Source organism: Heloderma suspectum, chromosome 5, assembly GCF_057233095.1.
Source record: "Heloderma suspectum isolate Gila_16-S chromosome 5, 16-S_ref, whole genome shotgun sequence".
NCBI classification, from domain to species: domain Eukaryota; kingdom Metazoa; phylum Chordata; class Lepidosauria; order Squamata; family Helodermatidae; genus Heloderma; species Heloderma suspectum.
Genome location: NC_139462.1, coordinates 151,047,873 through 151,068,645, shown reverse-complemented (window position 1 = coordinate 151,068,645; position 20,773 = coordinate 151,047,873). Strand labels below are relative to the sequence as shown.

Below are 20,773 nucleotides of genomic sequence, written 5' to 3'. Positions count from 1 at the left end.
CTTGCTAAATTGCAGAGCATCTCTGCTTTGGATACTTGTAGGCCTCCAGGTTCGGACTGTTAAAAGTACCCAGAGTGGATCTGATAGGACTGTGCCCCAAAACATTCTTTAGGGTGCAATTCTATGCATGTTTAGACAGAAAAAAAATCCTACAACTCCCAGCTCTTCCAGCATGGTTGGCTGGGGAATGCTGGGAGTTGTAGGACTTTTTTCTGTCTAAACATAAATAGGATTGCACCCTTAACTGATTACAACTCCTAACAATCAGACAAAAAAGGAAGAAGATGAAGAAGCATGGAGGTAGTGTGAGAGGTGATTGGGTATATTTTTCAGATCAGGCCCATGAGAAGTCTTCTAAACCCAGCAGCCTTTCAGTATCCTTATATTTCCCTAAAGCTGCTGTCCCCTATGTACAAAAGCATGGAGTCAACCAATGAGGTTGAATACTGGGAGATGCAGGACAGACAAAAGGAAGTACTTCTGCACACAACACATACATTATGGAACTTGATTTCACAAGACATTATGATAGCCACTAACTTAGTTTGTTTTAAAAAGAGGATTGAATGAATTCATGGATAAGGCTATCAATGGCTACTAGTAATTAAGGGCACAATCTCATAATAAGGGTTTGTCTAAGTTGACTAATTGCTGGTGTAACACAGCTAATAACTACATGTTTTGGCAATGCCCAATAGTTGCCTCTTTTGGGGAGGAGATTATTATATGGATAAACTTTGCATTGGAACACTCTTTAATATTTACTGATATCCATGTTCTCTTTAATTATCTACCTGCTTCCTGGAAGTTAACTTACGACCAGTGCAAATGTATTCTCTGTGCCCTTTTGACAGCTAGAAGATTTATATTACAACATTGGAAGGATAAATGCTCACTTCCTATAAAGCACTGGACTGAGGCCTCAACAAGAGCACACTTTGAACATATGCAGGTATTGAAACTGATACATTCAAATCTATGCAGCAATGATGTTTTCCCCTTTTATGGTTTGGTTTTGTTGAAATTTCACAATAAAAAATTAATTTAAAAAAGGGCATAATCCCATGCATGTTTAGGCAGAAAAAAGTCCAACAACTCCCAGAATGTCCCAGTCAGAATGGCTGGCTAGGCCATGCTGGGAGTTGTAGAACTTTTTTTTGTCTAAACATGCATCGGATTGCACCTCAAGGCTATATGTTACTGTACCTCCAGAATCAAAGGCAGTCTGCCTTTCAGTACCAGTTGCTGGGAAATAACAGTGGAAGGGGACTAGTGTCCCCCATGTTCTTCCCAGAGACATTTAGTTGGCCACTGTGGGAGAGAGGATGCTGGACTAGATTTGGTCTGATCCAGCACGGCTCTTCTTACATTCTTATGAGTAAACCTGCTTAGAATAGTGCTACATTTTAAATTATGTTCTCCTAAAGTTGCATAAGGTTTAACATATGCTCCTAAACTTGTGCCTAATGCATTCCATCCAAATGCCTTTGCTTGCTGGACTTCTGTTTTTGGCTGAAAAGGTGTGCTATACTAAATGAGTCTCAGAAATGGGCATCAAAACACTGCAACATCCTCTAGGAAGGTATTCTAATTTAATTTCCTGATTACAGGTGCAGTCCTTTGGACCAAAGGTTACAACTAGTGGTTAATCAAAGTATTTGGTGTTTCCATCTTATAAAATTTATATACACCCAAGATTCCTGTTATTTTTCCAGCCCCTTACCTTATTGCACTTGCAGATAAATGGCCGTAGGACCCACTTGCTGAAGAACTGCTACGGGAATTGTTGAGGATTGTGACCAAGGAGTTTGGAGATGTCCGGATCATGGTCTGAAGGTCAAAGCTATGATCAGACAGAGGTGATAAGGACAGTGTTCGCTTTCGGCTTGGTCTTGTTGGCAGCCTCGGACTTGGAAACCTGGCGCCTGTTATGTAAACAAAAACAATTATCTACCCAAGTGCCCAGCCCTCTTTATTTATTACTACTGGCAATGGATAGAAAGAGTCACCACAACAGTACGACACACTTTTGACAAGCCCACTCTTTCCACTTATGATCTACTGGCTACGATTGAGGAAAATTAGGAAGAAAAATTTATCTTTCCATTGCTTACCTCAGGGGAGCTCTGTTTATTAATGTGCAAGCAAAATGATAAATGGCTAAACAAAAGCAAAAGACTTTTATGTGTTATCCCTCTCATTTCTGGTGATTTATGAATCTGATGGCTGCTTAGACATTCACATCATTAATTCACTAGAAGCAAGGAGACGGAGTGGTTCAAGTCAGAGCTACCGGCGAACCCAAAGCCCTACCACATTAATGAAAAGAGCCAACAAGGGCTTCTAACGCACAACATGGAAACTGAGATCCTATTTTTCTTTTGTTCGTAATTTCTATTTGGAAAAATGCTGCACCTGGGATAAGTATGAATAAAATAATACCCATTTGAAAATATTTATGGTATTTATATCTCACCTGTCCTCCCAGGAGCTCAGGGTAGTTTTAAAAATTCTCAACAATCCTGTGAGGTAGGTTAGGCTGAGAAAGAGTGATTTAACCCAATTCTATAAATGTTATTGCAGTGGCTCCTCACTGTATTATGTGAACAGCTCTTTACTCATACAACTGGGCTAAGCAGCTGTAAGATTTTATTACACATTTTGCAAGTGCTTCTGGGTTTGGATATGTAGAAATGTTTTGGGGTTTTTTTAATCAAAGGTTGGAAGCTTTCAGAGTAACAACTCTGGAATCCCCTTTCAGCTAAGAAATGCTATCAATGAAGGTCATATACCTGTTAAAAGTTAAGCACTTTTAAGTTGGATTCAAGGGGAAAGATTTAAGTGCAAGCTTAACCTCCCCACTGAAGTCCAGGGGTCTGTGCTTAATTTTGGTTGATGTGCCCAATGTAGGATATCTGTTCCAACAAACATCCTGGCAATCAATTCCAACCATGTGATTAAAGACCTTAATGTTCAATGTCTACTCTTCCCCCCCGCCCCACCCTTCATTACTGCTCTTCTTCTTACACCAAGAAAAGAACAGTCCTATTGGATAAAATGCATAATCCACCCAGCCCAGTATGTGGTCCCTAACAATGCCTGGATCATGGTCCTTGGGGAAAAAAGTACAAACAGGGCAGGGCACCAATAAAGTACCAAGTCTCCTGATCTCCTCCTGCTGTGTATTTGCTCAAAGTCTTCTATCTGGTATTTGAATCCTTGCTTTATTGCTTCTATCAGTACATGATCTGGTCTCTAGTTACGTTCCCATCTGTGCTTCATTTTGGAACTCTCTTTGGCCATAACCCCATAGATAAGACTGCCAACAAGAGTGTCAGTTATCTTTGGCATCTGGCTTGTGGTTCCCTTCTCCCTTCTTCTACATCTCCGTAACCAGCACGCACCCATGTTGTTCCAATCTCGCTCCAGATACAGTGTTGACTAGTCACCATTTAAAAGTGAATGCAAATAATTTTTTGTTTCTCATCCTTATAATTTGACCCTTTTATCTCTCTTTTATGGGCCTGCCAGTTACTGTGTGGCTGTCTGCTACTTCATTCAACGCAATGCTTTGATACTTGAGAATGGTGATGTCTTTTGCTTGCCTTAGAGTACAAACTATTATCAAAGCTTACACAGAAAAGGTTAGTTAATTACGAAGGAAAAGAATGATCCATGCAGAAGTGACAAAATCAGAAGCTATGCTTAAATAGTTTCTTCCTAATTACACAACAAAGTAAAGAAGATGTCGATTCCTGGCTCTCCATCATCATCCCCTCTGAGATGGTGCCTGCCACCCAGTGGTGCTGGCGCAGTATGATGATGCTCAATCACATTTGATTCCACTCTATTGAGCAGTGGAAGGACGTTTTCACAAGTGACACTAAGGCTGCAATCCTATACATATTACCTGGGAGGTCCTTTCTCCCTTCTGAAACTCCTCCCCATTCCATAAGGTCTGAACAAGTCTGGAGCCCTGAACAGAAGCACCCATTTTAGATGCCCTCCAAATCTTGGGAATGTCTATAGAAATGTGGCTAAAAAGAGGAGCTGTAGCTGAATGAGTGGATCAGCCCTATTTTCCCTAGCCAGCTGGGTTTCCCTCCCCCTTTCTCTCTCTTGGCCTCTGCATCCATCTTTCTCTGTCCCTTCAAACCCTTGCCTCTGTTCACTGACTAATCTGCCCCCTTACCTCAGGCCTATGCTTCCTTCCTTTCCTTTTCTTATTTAGCCGTAGCCCATCCCTCTACTCACGTTAGCCGGAGTGAGAATGTACAAAGGTATGTGGCTGTAGTTCGCTGTGTGGGTTAGTGCCAACCAACATTTCTGTTCTATGGGTTGTATCCAACGCTGGTCGTCTGCCAATGGAATGGAAATCTCTGGCAGAATGGATTTCCCCTCTCCCTGCAGCTCTCCCTGCACCCCACAAATGTGCTCCAGGGATCCTCTGGAGCAGATTTGGGGGCATAGGGGAGCTACAGGAGGGAGCACAAGAGGAAGTCTCACTGCACAAGCAGAAGTCCATTTGTGTGATGCCGGACTTAATCCTGTGTCCTCACTGGGCTTTGCCCCATGTTGATTCTTTTTATACCCATTTTTTTTCTAACGTTGTACCTTTTTCTTGCAGATCTCTTGTGTCTTTTTTACCTTCTTGCTACAGTAGGAACTGTAATGGCTGCTGCTTTTTCCTAACAGATAGGGCTCAGAATTATTCAGCATGCCAAGAAGAAAGCGGGTAGTGGAAGCTGACTAGAATACTGGCTGGTGATGTTGCAAATTCAATGTATTAATGTTAGCTTGTTTCTTATTGGTGTTCCAGGTGGGGGCATTGTGTGTGGGGGGGACTTTCCCTGATACATTGCACAGATTCCCCAAACACAGTTATCACCTTCCTGGCCCTCATAGGTTTCTTTCCTGACCACAGAGCTGAAGTGCCTCAGGAGCAATATGGAGGACAGACAGATTTAGTTACAGGCATATGGAACATTATTATTAATGTATCACCCTCAGCAAAAAGAGACAAGTCCCTGCCATGAGGAGCTTACAATCCTATGAAGCATTTGCATGATTAAAAGGGCACTTACAGCAGAGGGTGTCCAAGAGGTTGTCTGAGGGCAAAAAGAGACATTAGTTTAAAGACACAGCTGCTAGCTATGGGCTCCTTCACATGAGGCTTTTATCATGCACTCACGGTGGGTCACTCGTGGAAGTTTGCAGGTCCTTTTCACAACGTCGTCAACCAGGGCACAACCAGCAGTTTTTGAACTTTATCCTGCTTTTTAAAAGAGATAATGCACTATTTAAATATAAATCCTCTTTAATGGCCGTGTGTAATTGTGCGGTTCCACTATAACCACAGCCTGGGAAGAAGAAGCCATTGGGCTGGAGCAGGAAAATCACAACTGCCCTTCTTCTCCCCCGCCCCCCCGCTCTTCCAGCATGTCTGCTTGTTGAACTAGGCTGGGAGAAGAGTTTTCTTCGCTGGGCTAGGAGAAGCTCAAAGCAAGTGCAGAGCTGGTGTGGGGAAAAGAAGGCGGTGACCCCCCCCCCCGTAAACAACTGACAGCAACCAAGCCCCATGCCACTTTGCAGAGAGAGAGCGTGCAAGAGATACTTGGATCTGCCAAGAGACCCACTGATTCGTGGCTCGTTTTCATGCTCACTGCCCCAAGGCTGCGGAGAATTTGCAGCTTGTGTAAGGAGCTGACCTTTAATCCCGCATAGAAACCAGAACCAGAACCCCGGTAAATTGCGGAATAAAAAGGGTGGTGTGATGAAGTCCTATGTCTTTCTTTCATTTTTCACTCTAGAGTAGGCACAGGGGCCCTAATCTGGATTGAAACCCTAATGTGGGGATTGGGGGGGCTTTAACCCTTTCCCCCAGCTATGGGTCAGATCCAGATCAGGACCTCTGCACCTGCAATTCCTATTGCAAAATGGATCATTACGATCCATAGAAATTTGTGGTGGGTTACTATTTTGCAACAGACATTGTACGTGCGGTGGGCCCTGATCCAGATCAGGCCACCTACACCCTCCACTAAGGCCCTGATCCAGATCAGGGGCCTGACACTTATTCTAGAGTAAAAATGAAAGAAAGACATAGCTAGCAACTATGCCTTTAAGGTAATGTCTGTTTTGGCCCTCTGAGTAATCTGAAAAAGGTTATTAAGAAAAACTATCAAATGTCATTTTTCTGAAGTGAGTGAGGCAGAAAGCACCTGACTTTTAACACAGTACAATACTGATTATAGCACTTAGCTATGAAATGCAAGTAAGGGGATTGTTGTTGTTGTTGTTTTTAGCATCTTAATATTGGCTTCCTGCTAATTGCTTTGTTTTTCGTTTTCTCATCTAAAATTCTGACAAAGAAGAAAGGGGCTTCCTCAGCATGATGAATGGGTAGGACATTCAGATTCCTACTTAATGACAATTAATTTACTGTACACCAATGCAAGTTAAGATAGCTTTAATTAGTTTTTACAAAGTAAAAGGCTAGCTTCATCCTCTATTTAGATAAAAGCAGTATTGCCTGACTAAACAAATTCTCATCAAACAGAGAAGGTGAGACTATGTGACCTCCCTACAATTCACTCTTAGTTTAAATTCTCCATTTAGTGTTTAAAAACAAGCAATTTGCATAATACCACTGCACATTTGTGTGCGTTTTAAATACAGGAAACCGTCCTTAATTGAAAAGTTGCTGCTGTAATGAAGCTCAGATGTGTGTGCTCTCAACTTAAGAAAACTCCCACATAGAAGTCTCTGTTCAGTTCAGGAGAAGGACAGGGAGAGAGAGCTCAGTCCTTTCCACCAGCTTCCCTGGTCCAGGTGCCACCTGGCCCCTTCTCTCTCCAGACTCTGTCAATGGCTAGTCATTGTGCAGCACAGCAAAAGGAGAGGGGAAGGGGGAAGCAAAGCAATTTACAATGGCCTGCCAGGCCAACTTCCACCACTGGGTCCTCAGGCAGTAGCCAGCCACTCTGTGAAGAAGGGGGCAGAAACAGTGATGCCCCTTCCACTAGCTTGCTTTTGTGCATTTTTTTTAATATTTCTTTTGCTGGTCACCTTGAGTTATATGTATGCATGTACATATGGTATGTATGCTTGTATGTATGTACAGGCACATACATGTATTGCCAAGCCCAGTTATAAGAAATGCTCCTTAACATTATATTTAGCATTATCTCTATGGAACTGCAAATCGTACACCCATAGAGGCTGGAGATACAGAAGCCAAAGGACTGCCCTTCCTTACACAGGCTTTTTTGAACACATCCCTAGCGCCCTGGATGTACCGAAGATCCACCAGCTGAGTTCTTAAGAACTAAGGCATTTGCACTGCTGTAACGTATTACCTTGAGGTTGGTACGTTAGCATAATTCTACACGCACATTTTCTTAAATGCTCATTTATTATAGCAGAGAAGGATTGAACAGGTCAGTGGAAATGGATGAAACTAATAAAGAGGGAGCTACATGTGGGTGTTGAAATTAGACTCCCTATCTTGCATGGCTTCAGCAAAGGAGCTCCAGCACCACGACCTTGTCATGATGCTGGAGCTTGAGCACCTCAATGATGCCATGAGCTAAACCGTGAAGGGACACCCAAGATGGGAAGGTCATGGTGGAGAGGTCAGACTAAATACGATCCCTGGGGAAGGTAACAGCAACCCACCCCAGTATTCTTGCCATGAAAACTAAATAGATCAGTACAATCAGAGATATGTCGGTATACCATCAGAAGATGTGACTCCCAGGTCGGAAGATGGTCAAAATGCTACTGGGGAGGAACAAAGGATAAGTACAACTAGCCTCAGATGTGATGATGCAGCTAGCTCAAAGCTGAAACGACGGCTAGTGGCCGATGGTGCTGGTGGTGAACGACGAATCCGATGTTCTAAAGATCAACACACCATAGGAACCTGGAATGTAAGATCTACGAGCCAGGGCAAATTGGATGTGGTTATTGGGGAGATGTCAAGAGATATTAAAGGCAAAACTGAAGTACTTTGGCCACATAATGAGAAGACAGGATACCCTGGAGAAGATGCTGATGCTAGGGAAAGTGGAAGGCAAAAAGAAGAGGGGCCGACCAAGGGCAAGATGGATGGATGATATTCTGGAGGTGACGGACTCGAAGAGTCGGAAGCAACTGAACGAATAAACAACATCAAATCTTGCATGGATTGCATGGGTTTCTAATGACAGCTATGCATGATGAACTCCATAAGCACAAGAGACTCTATCTCTGTTTACTTACCCGAAAATGAAGATCCCTGCTTCTTGCACAGATCCCTTCTCATCTAGAAAAACCCCAGCATTTCACAGCAGATCTGGGGTCCTGACTTGGGCAGAATACATTCTGTATGTTGCAGAATACATTCTGTATGTTACAGAATACAGGAATACTCACCAAGTTCTGCAGGGATCTCCCTCTGGGCAGTATCCATTGTGACACTACTGCTAACATAAATTATGTTGCGCTAGTGTAAGTGACCTCTAGTGAACTGGCAACAGCACTTGCTAGCACAATGGGTTTTCCCAGTGATGGGTTTCCCAGTGAAGGGGAAACCCTTCACTCCAACAAGAGTTCTTGGCATTGCACTAGAGGCCATTTACACTAGCACAACATAGTTTACGTTAGCAGTAGTGTCACATTGGATACTGCCCTTTGGGTCTAAAATGACCCCTTTTTTAATGTGCTTTTTTACACTAAGCCTGCTCAGAATTCCTTAGGTTCTGCTGTTCACTAGTTATATCACTGGTGCCCCAAGGGACTTATAGGCACTCTGCGCCTTCTGTGGTCTGCTGCATGGCACAGCTTGGGACTTTCCTGCTGTCCCTCTGGATTCACCCAGGTGGCAGCACTCAGTAGCCTGGGCCACCCCAGCTGTCACTGACACATGCGGGGCCTAATGGACCAAATCAAACTCCAGGACAAACTAGTTGTCCAGCAGCCACTGATGAAAGTAATCTAGTAAATTTGCATTATATTCAAACCCAAAATAATCTAATTAATCCCTCCATATTTATTTATCTATGCCACTTTCCTAAGCTCAAAGCAGTTTGTATGAAATTGAAGCAAGATTTTCAAATTCTATCAAATATAACGAGAATAATCATTAGGAACAGACGATTATTAGCTGATGATGAGCTCCCTTTTCTCTGCTTCTCCTCTCTTTCCTTCTCTTCAGCGCACACACGTCTTTAAGTAGTAGCCCCTTGGAAGGTGTGGGAGGCGCTGAATTTTCACATGATACCAACTTGTCCACAATCATCTGCAATGTATATGGATATATATTGCACACTCCCCCATCTTCTCCCAAATCCTGCAAAGTGGTGCTCTGTGAAGCTCAGCAAGAGCCATCTATTATAGCTGGTTTATCGTTGTATGAACTTGCCTAACGTCAGCTCCTTCATAATAGGATTAAGGGTAGTATTCATCATCAGCCATTAGGCAGCAAAGCAATTATATCTAAATATCAACAGATAGAATTATAGCTGGATTTCCTCCATGGACTGAAACTTAGGGAACTTTTCAGTTCTGAAACCATCTCTCATCCTTGCCTATCTTAATTTATCTTTGTCACTGTTTCTGTAATAGCCAGTCAGTCTCCAGCTACAACTCCAAGGAGGAAACAATGGATACAAAAGTCTGAACCAGTGCTAGATCTCATGATCACAGTGCTTCTCAGCCATTTCCAGCTCCAGGGGCTGAAAGTACTTATATTGGGGCCTCCCAGACTATGTACATTTCAACAGCCCATGATGCAGCCATGCCCAGCTAGAATTAGGGTCTGTTCACATGTAACGACAACCCATCAATAGGTTGTCGTACATGAGTGGGAAAGAATGGGCATGCTGCCTGTAGTGTGCCCTCCTCTTCCACTTTTACCCCACAACCAGCAATTTCCTAGGTTGTGGAGCGTGATGTGTGACAAAGAAGCTGATTATGGGTTTGGGGTTAAAAGCATAAGAGGTGCCCGCTCACCCCCACTTGTACACAGCAACCCATCTGTTTTTAAACTTATGGATTGTTGTTACATGTAAACCAGTTCTTAGAGTCCTTGGTAACATACAACGCAAGTCCTACTTAGGGTAGACCCATTGAAATGAGTGGGACTTAAGTTAGTCATGACTAACTTAACTCTCATTCATTTCAATGGACTTCTGTTGGATTTTACCCAAGGATTGCATGGCCTCATCCCCACTGAACCTGCTGATGACAGCATTCTGTAGCCTAGTTTGCTATCTAACCCAGTACTGTCTTGTCTTACTGGCAAAGCTCTCCAAGGTCTTGGCAGGGTTGGGAAAGATCTCTGCATTCTTGAGGTCCTTCTAATTTGCGATGCTAGGGATTGAACCCAGGACCCTGTGTGTGCAAAGCATGTACTCTGCTCCTCAGTACTGCTCTTTGCAATGATGCCTTTTTCACATGTTCATATTTTCCTATGGATGAGTATCACATCTTCCACATTCTGCATTAACTCCTTAGGAATCAGTAGTAGTGGCACAAGTCCAATAATGAGATCTACACCAAAAGAAACCACAGCATGGCAAAGAATTAAAAAGACAAGACCATGGGCCGCACTATTGCGGCCGTGCCCTGGACAGGCATCAAGAGTTGAGTCTTAAACCTATTCCTTAATTTCCCAAGTCAGAAAGAAGTGAATGTGTTTCTCAACATAACTCACTCAGTGGGTGCTCTGTGTAATTTCAGAGGGATGCCATTTCAGCTGGTTAAGATACCAGTGATTAGCTTCCAACAATGTTCTATCCAGGTGAATTACCAAGAAAGTGGTGGTCAGCATGAGAAACTTGTTCAGGCTATGAGATTTCCTAACTTAGAATAAAGATTTTTTTTCCAAAGGTTGTAATAAGGGGACCCACCAAGAGTAATATCATAAAAGAGTATTAAAAATGAGCACAGAAAGGAAGCAAACTTCTCTAGTTCGAAGCTTATGAGTTTCACAATTATTCAAATTTGTATTTTGTAAAATCCATCAAATTGGACAACTGGCCAATTGGGCATCCCCTAGTTAGTTATTTGATTGTTCATTATATGATATTTAGTTGGTCATTGCTTCATTTTCATCATAATGACCAACCAAGCAATGACTAAGGGCTACTTCACACATTACCACCCAGAGAGCTTCGGCTATTGGGCAGTATAGAAATGAAATAAATAAAAATACATAAATGAATAAAAATACAGTTGAGATATATATAAGATGTTTTAAATCTACATATAAAAATGTAAAGTTTGACTGCAACAAGCAAATACTTGAAAACACTCTTCCAATAGGAGAATTGGCTATAACTCTCCACTGAGAGTTACATATCTGAGTTAGCATCCATGTAATGTTTAAAATGGCCCTTCAGAACTTTAAACCTCATGCTGAACAACAAAATAAACCAACAGTAACACTAATTAGTCATAAATCTTTGAATACTACGACACTGGTTTTTGTGAAGATTCACTTTGAATCAGAAAAAAAAACTGAGTATGACAAACAATAAATTGAAGATTGTTTTAAACTTTCCATTCAAGCTGCAAATAAAAATGACTTCTCATTGATTCATGCAGCCATTCATTTTTCCACAATTTCCTTTCTTTGACCCTCTTTTCAAGGCTCACTCCGCAAACTGCTCTGTTAGTTCTTAAATGAGGGTAGAGTCTACATTTACTTTTAAGATGGTAAAACTCTACATGCAGTGAACATTTTCACATGAGAAAGTGAGAAAACCCTTTGCTCTCTCTGACAGGACAAGTTGGGAGATTTTCATGTCTGTGAGGGTACAGTAGTGGCTGTTAAAGACAAAACACCTCCACACATGAAAATATATACTAGTCATATCTGTGTCAGCCCCCTCCCACCACCTCTGTTGTCTTTCACACTGCAAACATTTAAAATTCAAGTCCTTTGAGGAGAGGGACTTCACCTCCCCCCGCCCTTTCCTCATGAAGCTTTGTAAAATGCCATATACATTACTGTAACATTACTAACAGTTCTGTAGATAAAGGGCCTGAGGGAAAGAACAGTGGAGGGAAACACAGATGGGAAAGGAAGATTGGACTTACTCCCTGCTAAGTGTGTTTAGCATTGCAGCATAACATTGCTACTACTGCTAAATCATCATCATCATCCCCAAGTGGGGATAATGCCTCAAACTAAATATATGAATTGGCCTTCAAGTCAAATGCTTTAAGTCTCTGGACACATTGCATATTTTTTGCCAACAAGAGTTTTTTCCAACAAATTCAGGATCATGCATTAACCTCTTAGGTTACAACATTTATCACTTACTATCCATAGCATGGAGATATTCCATATGAAGGGCACCAGCTCCTGTGGCAGCTGAAGGAATGATGTCAGCATATGGGCTGCGTTGACCTGCCAGTAGAGCCATCTGATGGTAATATTCAGCTGGACTAACTCCAGCATGTGGAGCTAAATATAGGACATAGAAAAGCACAATTAAACAACATACAGTAAACAGGAAGCAACTTTTTATTGTTTTTCTTCCACCTCTTCCCTACCACACTGGTGGTTTGTATTCTTTTATATTTTAAAAAAATATATCATGCAAGATGTGCTAATATGTTGTTCGCTTGCAAAGCAGCCTATGAAGTGATAATGCATAGACCATCCATATCTGTAACAACCAAAATGGCAGACAGTGACTTAATTCCCCGGCAGGTGAGTCACATTTAGCACCCACTGAAATCAGCATCTAAAGTTAGTCATGGCTAATTTATGACTCATTGATTTTGATGGGACCTAAATGCAGCTAACTTGCTCTGGATCCAATCCAGTGATTTGATTTGCTATATGTATTGGTAAAGGCCTTTCAATGAGATAAATGAGTAGAAATGGGAAGAAATGTGCTTTAGTTTGTTATCTAAAAGCTTAGCGGCACACATAAGATTCGAAGGATGCTAAAATGGATGCTATTTAAAAAAAAAAAAAAGACTGTTGGAAAGTGGGAACTTATATTACACACTAAACATGCAACAGCTTCTGACCAAAGGCCAAAGAAGCAAGCCTTAATCAGTCTGAAATGTGACTTCTCCCTTTAGGAGTTGTAAACTGGTTCAGCAAAAATCACAAGCGAAGTTCTGGCTGCTTCCACAGTGCCCCTCCAAACATAACCCTTCTTCAGATCCCAGTCTATATCATTGTCAAATTATGCTTTATAGCATATATGAAAAGTTTAACCATTCAAAATCCAGTGTTCAAAACTGGCTAGGAAACAAAAGCACATTATATTTCTTAAGAATGAAAAGTGAACTAAGAACACTTAATGTACTTTTAAAATTGCTACGTGGTTTTCAGCATAAAACCTTCTTCGTACCACTTCACCATCCATAAAATGGTAAGGAGAAACATTGGGGCAAAAATCCTTACAGGAAATCACTGATGTTAAAATTTTACAGTATAAGACAACCACAGTATCTTTCCAGACACACTTAAAACACTTCCTGAGCTTTCTGACATAAGTGTCTGGGTTAACTAACAATAACATTAACTGAAAACTTTAAAAGGCAAGTCTGGAGAACCTGCAAGAGCATGAAGTGAGCATATAAAGATAAATTACACTACAGCGTTCTTTTCCCTGAAAAGCGCATGAGCTTCTGAAAGGACGGAAAGCCTTCACTTTCCTTTCTAGCAAAAAGAATAGAGCCAAACAGGGGTGTGCTGGTAAGGAGCTAGTTTTACTGTGATGTGTACATAGTGGAATTACTATAAGAGCTAGCTGTTTTCCATAGTGAACAAGTTTTCAAACACTGGCCTGGTTTGGACTGTCATTCAAGGCTTCACAAACCGTGGTTTATGAAGGTGTGAAAAAATCTCTCTCATCCCTCCTCTTCCTCATCCCATTCAGCAGCAGCTTTGGTGCAAAGATCCTGGCTTGTATTAAGCCCAAGTTCCTTGTTATTCCCGAACTGGGGAACTCTGGCTTAATGTCAGTTAAGAAACCAGGAAAATAACCCATCCTGCCTTATTTTTCTTGCTTGTTAACAGACATTACGACAGAGTTCCCCAGTTTGGATGTAACAGGGATCTCTGGTTTAATGCAAGTCAGGATCTTTGTGTTGAAGGTGGTGTATGACCAGAGGAGGGAAGGGGCACTTATTCCTGGTGTCATAAACCATGGTTTATGAAGCTTCAAATAATAATCCACACTAGACCAATGATTCCTGGGATTTCTCAGTTCCTCAATAAGGGCAGACAAACTTCCTGAAAGAGGAGGAATGGTGTGAGGGGGGATGAAAAACTTCCCCTGCACCTCACCAACTTGTGGAAATGTCAGGAGTATTCTAGGACCTGCACTCAGGTCATGCAGGATGAAATGAGGCCAAACAGGCCTGACTGGCACCTTATGTGCATGGTGGAAGAACATTCCCCAAAGTTCTCCACAACAATCAATAAGGTTCTCTGGCAGAGATGCCGTGGTCCCTCAGCAGACAAGTCTATGTGAAAAGGTTCCCTCAGGGTAGAAACTGTGTAAACCACTGGTGCAGTGCAACACAGAATTTGGATTTCTGAGAATCTCAGCTCTGTGTTTTCTTACATACAAATTTTCTCTCTTGTATAAGAGAAATAAATATTAAAATGTATATGTAACAATGGCAGAACACTCCATTGTTAATTATTTCATTATTTCATTTCATCCTTCCTCCAAGCAGCTCATGGTGGCATGCATGGTTCTCTCCCCCACCTGCCCTACTTTTATCTCCACAACAACCCTATGCGTTAGCTTAGAGATCATGACTAGCCCAAGGTTTCCCAAGTCATAGCCATGGATGAGTGGGGATAAGAAATTAGGCCTGCCTTGTTTATGTCCCAACACTCTAGCCCAGCCTTCCCCAACCTGGTGCTCTCCACATGTTTTGGACTGCAACTCCCACCAGCCCCCATCCAGCATGGCAAATAGTCAGGAATTCTGGGAGTTGTAGTTCAAAACATTTGGATGGTACCAGGTTGGGGAACGCTGCTCTAACTACTACCATACTGGCTTTCACACCATTCCAGAGGTGGCGCCTCCACAACTTGTATAGTTCATAGCCTCCATTTGTGTTTCTTTGCTCACAGATCTCTATTGGATGTACCTTTACCACACGCCCTCTCACTTACTAGTAACTTTTTCTTGCCATCACTATGGTTCTTGGTATGGTTCATTTAAAATATAGCAGTCCAGAATTATACGCACAATTAAGCAAACTTGTACAAATGTAAGGAAGTTTGAATAAGACAATGATTTGTTAATTATGATTTGGCAGCACAATTTCAGTGGCACTGGTTGAGATTTAGAATATTTTTCCTTGAAATACGAATGTAGCTCCAGGCATTAGCAGGTGTAGCTGTGCAAGGGCCATGAGTTTCGGCCTTTTAGGCTTGCATTGTAACGTCTGAAGGGGAACTTGCTTGAGAGGGGGAAGCAGAAACTGTATATGCACCTGAAGCCTGCTCATCCTCCTCTGCACAAGTTCTCCTTCAGAAACTGCGCTCTTGGTGCAAAGAAACCAGAGGGGAGTACATGCACATCTGTTTACAGGTGCTTGTAATCATGGCCACAAAACCTCTTAGCAACATGGTTGCCAAATCATGGCAATCTCAATGGGTTGTACTCAATGGTGTCATCCTACTCCCTTCTATGGCTTGCAGAAACCCCATCTTCATCCTTGTGCAAGTGTCAAATCCAGTACTTTGATTCCTCTCATGTAAGCTGTTGTGCAAGCCGTTCTGCAACCCATTGCACAAAGTGTAGTGCAAACTGTTTTGCGAACTATTCCACAAGGCGTTTCACAACTCATTATGACTTTATTAAGTTAGGGGTTGCTTATGCTAGTTGTCCAGCTAACCACTAGTGGAACAACGGCGGCTCTTGTAATCTTCCTGCTAGTGTAATGTTGGACATAACCTATGTGATTACACTTTGGGGGTTGCTGCCAACACCAAAATTACAATAGCCACATACACAACAACTACATGGATGTAGCAATGCCACCTACATCCAAAGCTGCGCCCAATTCGTCCAGGAGTTTAAACCTCACGGTCTGCACATTAATCAGGATTTTCTCCCCCTTCAAAATCAAGTTTCTGCCTTCTACTCATTGGGAAAATCTTGATGACTTACATTATCATCTTGCATTAGCCTACAATGAGTATCCTAAAAATGAATGACCAGGAAAAAGAGACCAATGCGTAATTATTTGGAAAGCTTAAATTTGTATTATCAATTTCTTTCCTTGGTTTTGCTCCCTGTACACAGAAGAGGTATAGTTTTATGGTTGCCTAGCAGTAGGTCTATACTGCAACCTAAGCTAGTGAATCGTAAGTTATATAAATTATATAAATTTTATGTAAATATGAAGCTGCAAATTATGAGAGATCCTACAGACCATGTAACATCCATAGTTAATATAACTGTTATCTAAAAAGGATTTTTGAACAATTACCAAGGTATTGCCATTACATTATTTATGGAGTCCTAAATATATAGTTTTGGGGGCATTAACAAATGTTTTAGGCAATAGCTAAACTTTCTTTATCACTATTGCAAATGCCCTCCATGTGTAATATAAGCTCTGATTGACAACAGGTCATTAAAATTTATTCTCATAAGAACAAGAACCCATAAGTAATGGATCATCTGTAAAGGTATATGTTCTTATATGTGAGGATTAATTAGTTACGGTATTATCCATTAGGGCAGTGAGTACAGCTCATTTTTCAAATTCAGCTAAAGGCAGATTGTCTGTTTTGTAAATCTGCCATTTTCATGTGTGGTGGGAAGGACTTTTTTCCTTAATTAAAATTGTATTTTAATTGTCTTCCATACACGCTAGCTAGCTAATTTGACCCATTATAGCTCAATTTAGCAGCAATTACCATTTTGAAAACTGAAATTACAGTTTTATTTCTGTACAGTTAACAGAGCCAGAATATGCACTTTTTTGTTGTTACCCATTGAGATGAAATTCCTACTAAAGTCAATGTCAGTTTTCTTTTCTTTCAGTGGGGTATATTCATTTACTTTGTACTAACTTTTAACTTTGTGCAGATTCACACACTTTTCTATTTATTTTTAGGGTTTTTTCTCAACCTGAGTCAAAATTTTCAGTCATCATTTTGCATATTCAAGATTTCCTGGTCTTATGAATGGTTCAGAACATATCTCAATCATGAACCATCCATGGTTAAGTGAACATGAAAATCCACGGTCTGAATATACATGGCACTGAAACTAGAAGAAGTATTGCACCAAACAGCAGAACAATAGAGGATAATAGTGGTTGTGTATGTTGTGTATATTAAATTCTATATAAATATATTCAGTATGATCCTGGAATATGTTATCTTTCTGTCATTTTTAGTCACCCCTAAGGAAGAATATATATGCTCAGAACATGTGAAATTTGCAAATCAGGCTGGCAATACAATCGTTCTTACACCCACTGGTCTTGCCTTTTTCATCATTCTGCATATGCGTAGAAGCATTTACAAGATTGTGTTCCCATATTCATATCCAACCATGGGTTGGTAGAGTGAAAAACAGTCAACTTATAATGGGGAGGGGGGAACCCTGGAAAAAGCGTCCATTCAGTTCAGATAAGTAAGATGGCACCAATAATGCAGAGCCTCTCTAGCTTAAGTTAGTTGTGACAGGCAGAGCAATTCTAAGTGGGGCCAGGAAGAAAGTGAATGGTGGATCTCCCTCTGGCTTGTGCTGGCCAGGGCAGAAAGGGGTGTGTGTGTGTGGGGGGGGGTGTCAGGCTTTTCAGCCTGGTGGATCTGTGCATTCACACACCTCCCATTGACAGCAATGGGGGGGAGCAACACCAGCTCCAGGGCTGACATAGCTGATGGACACAGATTGGGCTTGTCTATGGGAATGGAGCTGGATCCAAAATCAGCTCCTCCCCATGCTTACTCATGGAATGCTCTGTTTTGGTACTTTCCACTGGCTCCTGCCAGTAGCTGCTTCCCGCCTCCCGGTGCACAGTAGGGGCATCAACTGTAATGGAGGGCCCTCAGGGAGTGCTCCTCTCCACCAGCGGAGAGCCAACAATGCACAGTCCTAACCCCCTCCTTAGGGGGCCATGGTGGCTTAGTGGCTAAGACGCTGAACTGCAGACTGAAAGGTCAGCAGGTCAGCAGTTCGAGACCCAAGTGCTGCGTGACGGAGTGAGCTCCCGTCTTCAGTCCCAGCTTCTGACAACCTAGCAGTTCGAAAGTAAGAAATTGCAAGTAGATAAATAGGTACCACCTTGGTGGGAAAGGTAACAGCGTTCCGTGCACCTCGGTGTTCAGTCATGCCGGCCACATGACCACGGAAGCGTCTTCAGACAGCGCTGGCTCTTCGGCTTAGAAACGGAGATGAGCACCGCACCCTAGAGTCGGACACGACTGGTTGGGGACACCTTTACCTTTACCTTTTTTAACCCCCTCCAGCCATCAACATGGGGGGGATTGTGATATTAAGCCCAATTGTGCTTTTGGACAGGATATAGGGCCGAGACTGCTTTGGTCACCTTGATGAATGACGTACACTGGGAACTGGATGGGGTGAGTGAGACCCTATTAGTTCTCCTGGACCTCGCAGCAGTTTTTGATACTATCTGCCATGGTATCTTCTGGACTGCCTGGCAGGACTGGGTCTTGAGGGCACGGTATTGCAGTGGTTCTAGCCCTTCCCGTCAGGTCATGTCTATAAGGCAGTTTTGGAGGAGTATTGTTTGGCACCGCATCCACTGGCCTATTGTGTCTCACAGGATCCTATCTTGTCCTCTATGTTATTTAACATCTACATGAAACCACTGGGAGAGGCCATCTGGAGCTTTGGAGTGAGATGCTAGCAATATGCTGATGACACTCGACTCTACTGTTCTTTGCTACCTGAGACTCCAAGGAAGCAGTTGACAGTCTTGAACATTGCCTAAGATTAATAATGGGCTGGATGAGGCAAATAAGCTGAGATTAAATACAGTGAAGGCGGCAGTGGTGTTGGTCAATAGAAAGCCTGGCTTAGGGACTGGGATACAGCCTGTTCTGGATTCAACCCCTGAAAAATCTGATTCATAGCTTGGAAGTGTTCCAGTGGTGAGGAGTGTTTGCACAGCTACATTTAGTGTGCCAGCTGCTACCATTACTGAGTCATTTTGAACTGCACCAGTTATCCATGCCTTGGTTACATCACGGTTAGACTATTGCAATGTGCTCTAAATGGGACTACTTTTGAAGAGTGTCTGGAAGCTTCAACTGGTGCAAAATGTGGAAGCTAGGCTGCTCATCGGTGCACAGTATCTTGTTCATATCACCTCAATACTGAAAGACCTCCACTGGTTGCCAACTGCTTTCCAGGCTCAATTGAAGGTTTTGGTTTTAACTTTTAAAGCACTAAACAGCTTAGGGCCTGTCTATCTTGGTCGCAACCTGCTAGGTTACTAAAGTTAGCAGGAAAGGCCCTTCTGAAAACACCCCCACTTGCAGAGGCCCACTTGTTGAGCATGCGGGAAAGAACTTTCTCCTGTGTTGCTCCCAAAGTCTGGAACACATTCCCTTCGAAGCTGCGACTGGTCCTCACTATCTCTGCATTCAGGAAGGAGTTCGAGACACATCTTTTTAACTTGGCTTTTCAGATTGTTCTTATGGTTTTTTAAAGTTGTTTTCATGTTTTACTATGTTTTTATTTGATTATTGTTTTTGTCAACTGCCTTGATTGGCTTCAGAAAAGCAATGTAGAAACAGCATAAATAAAATGATAATTAAAATATATCTGTATCAGATTGATTAATGTTTTCTAAATTCTAACATAAAGGAACAATACTCCAGTTTCTTAAATTTAAATCCAGGGGAATTTAACATCTCAATTTGCCAGACATTATATATTCCCAAACTAAATAAAACAGAACCACAGTATCCCAAATTACTATGGAGGGAAGATAAAACGTCTGTCTCATTTTTAAAGACCATGACTGTATGCCATAAACTGCTCTCGTCTTGCTAACTTCAGGAATTTCTCATTTACACTCATGTAGACAGGATGAAAGGAACAGTAGAGTTCTGGTCTACAATAGCAGGTGTTAGAAGCAATAAATATAGTTCAGTTTTTAAATTTTGAATAAGACAGTACCTTTGGTTGATGTTTCAGTGAAATGTACAAATGACCAGCTATAGGCTGATGAAGTATTGAAACATTTATGACATAATAAATGTGTGACAGTTCTGCTGCAGCTGATTGGGAGGACTGCAAGAGAGCCTTGGACAAGATTTATGGAACTGTTGCCAAGATGACAGCAAACAGGAAGCCAGTCTGACACTCACCATCTGTAGGGCTCAGTCCCCGAGCTGCTGAGATCATGGACAGAGAAGGGCTGCTGTGTAGTGATCGTATATAGTCCACGTAAGGGTTAATGTATGGATGAGGTGGGCTAAAGGGAGACTCTGATGCTGCAGCAGGATTCCTGTGCGGGGATATTCTGATGAATGGCAAGTCCGGATACGTTGGACTACTTGATAGAGCAGAAGGCCTAGAACAGAAAAAAAAAATAGATACATAGAATTTGTATTTATTTATTTATTGTATTTTTATCCTGCTCCTCAGCCAAAAAAGGCTCCCAGAGCGGCTTACAATCAATGAACAAAGAAGACAGCCCCTGCCCACAGGCTTACAATCTAAAAAAGACACGACACACAAGGAAAAGGAAAAGGAAAAGGAAAAGGAAAAGGAAAAGGGGAGGGAAGAGAAGAGAAGAGAAGAGA

The 20,773-nt window shown here is 42.0% G+C and overlaps 1 protein-coding gene across 1 annotated transcript in view; it reads right to left on the bottom strand.

The window, feature by feature from the left end:
• GLI3 (GLI family zinc finger 3) overlaps positions 1–20,773 on the bottom strand; it is a 325,138-nt gene that overhangs the window by 105,018 nt on the left and 199,347 nt on the right. The window contains exons 6-8 of the mRNA XM_084857806.1: positions 20,336–20,541; positions 12,311–12,454; positions 1,724–1,925 (exon numbers count right to left, since the gene is read on the bottom strand). Coding sequence (XP_084713932.1) covers positions 1,724–1,925; positions 12,311–12,454; positions 20,336–20,541 — 552 coding nt within the window. The remainder of the gene's footprint in view (positions 1–1,723; positions 1,926–12,310; positions 12,455–20,335; positions 20,542–20,773) is intronic.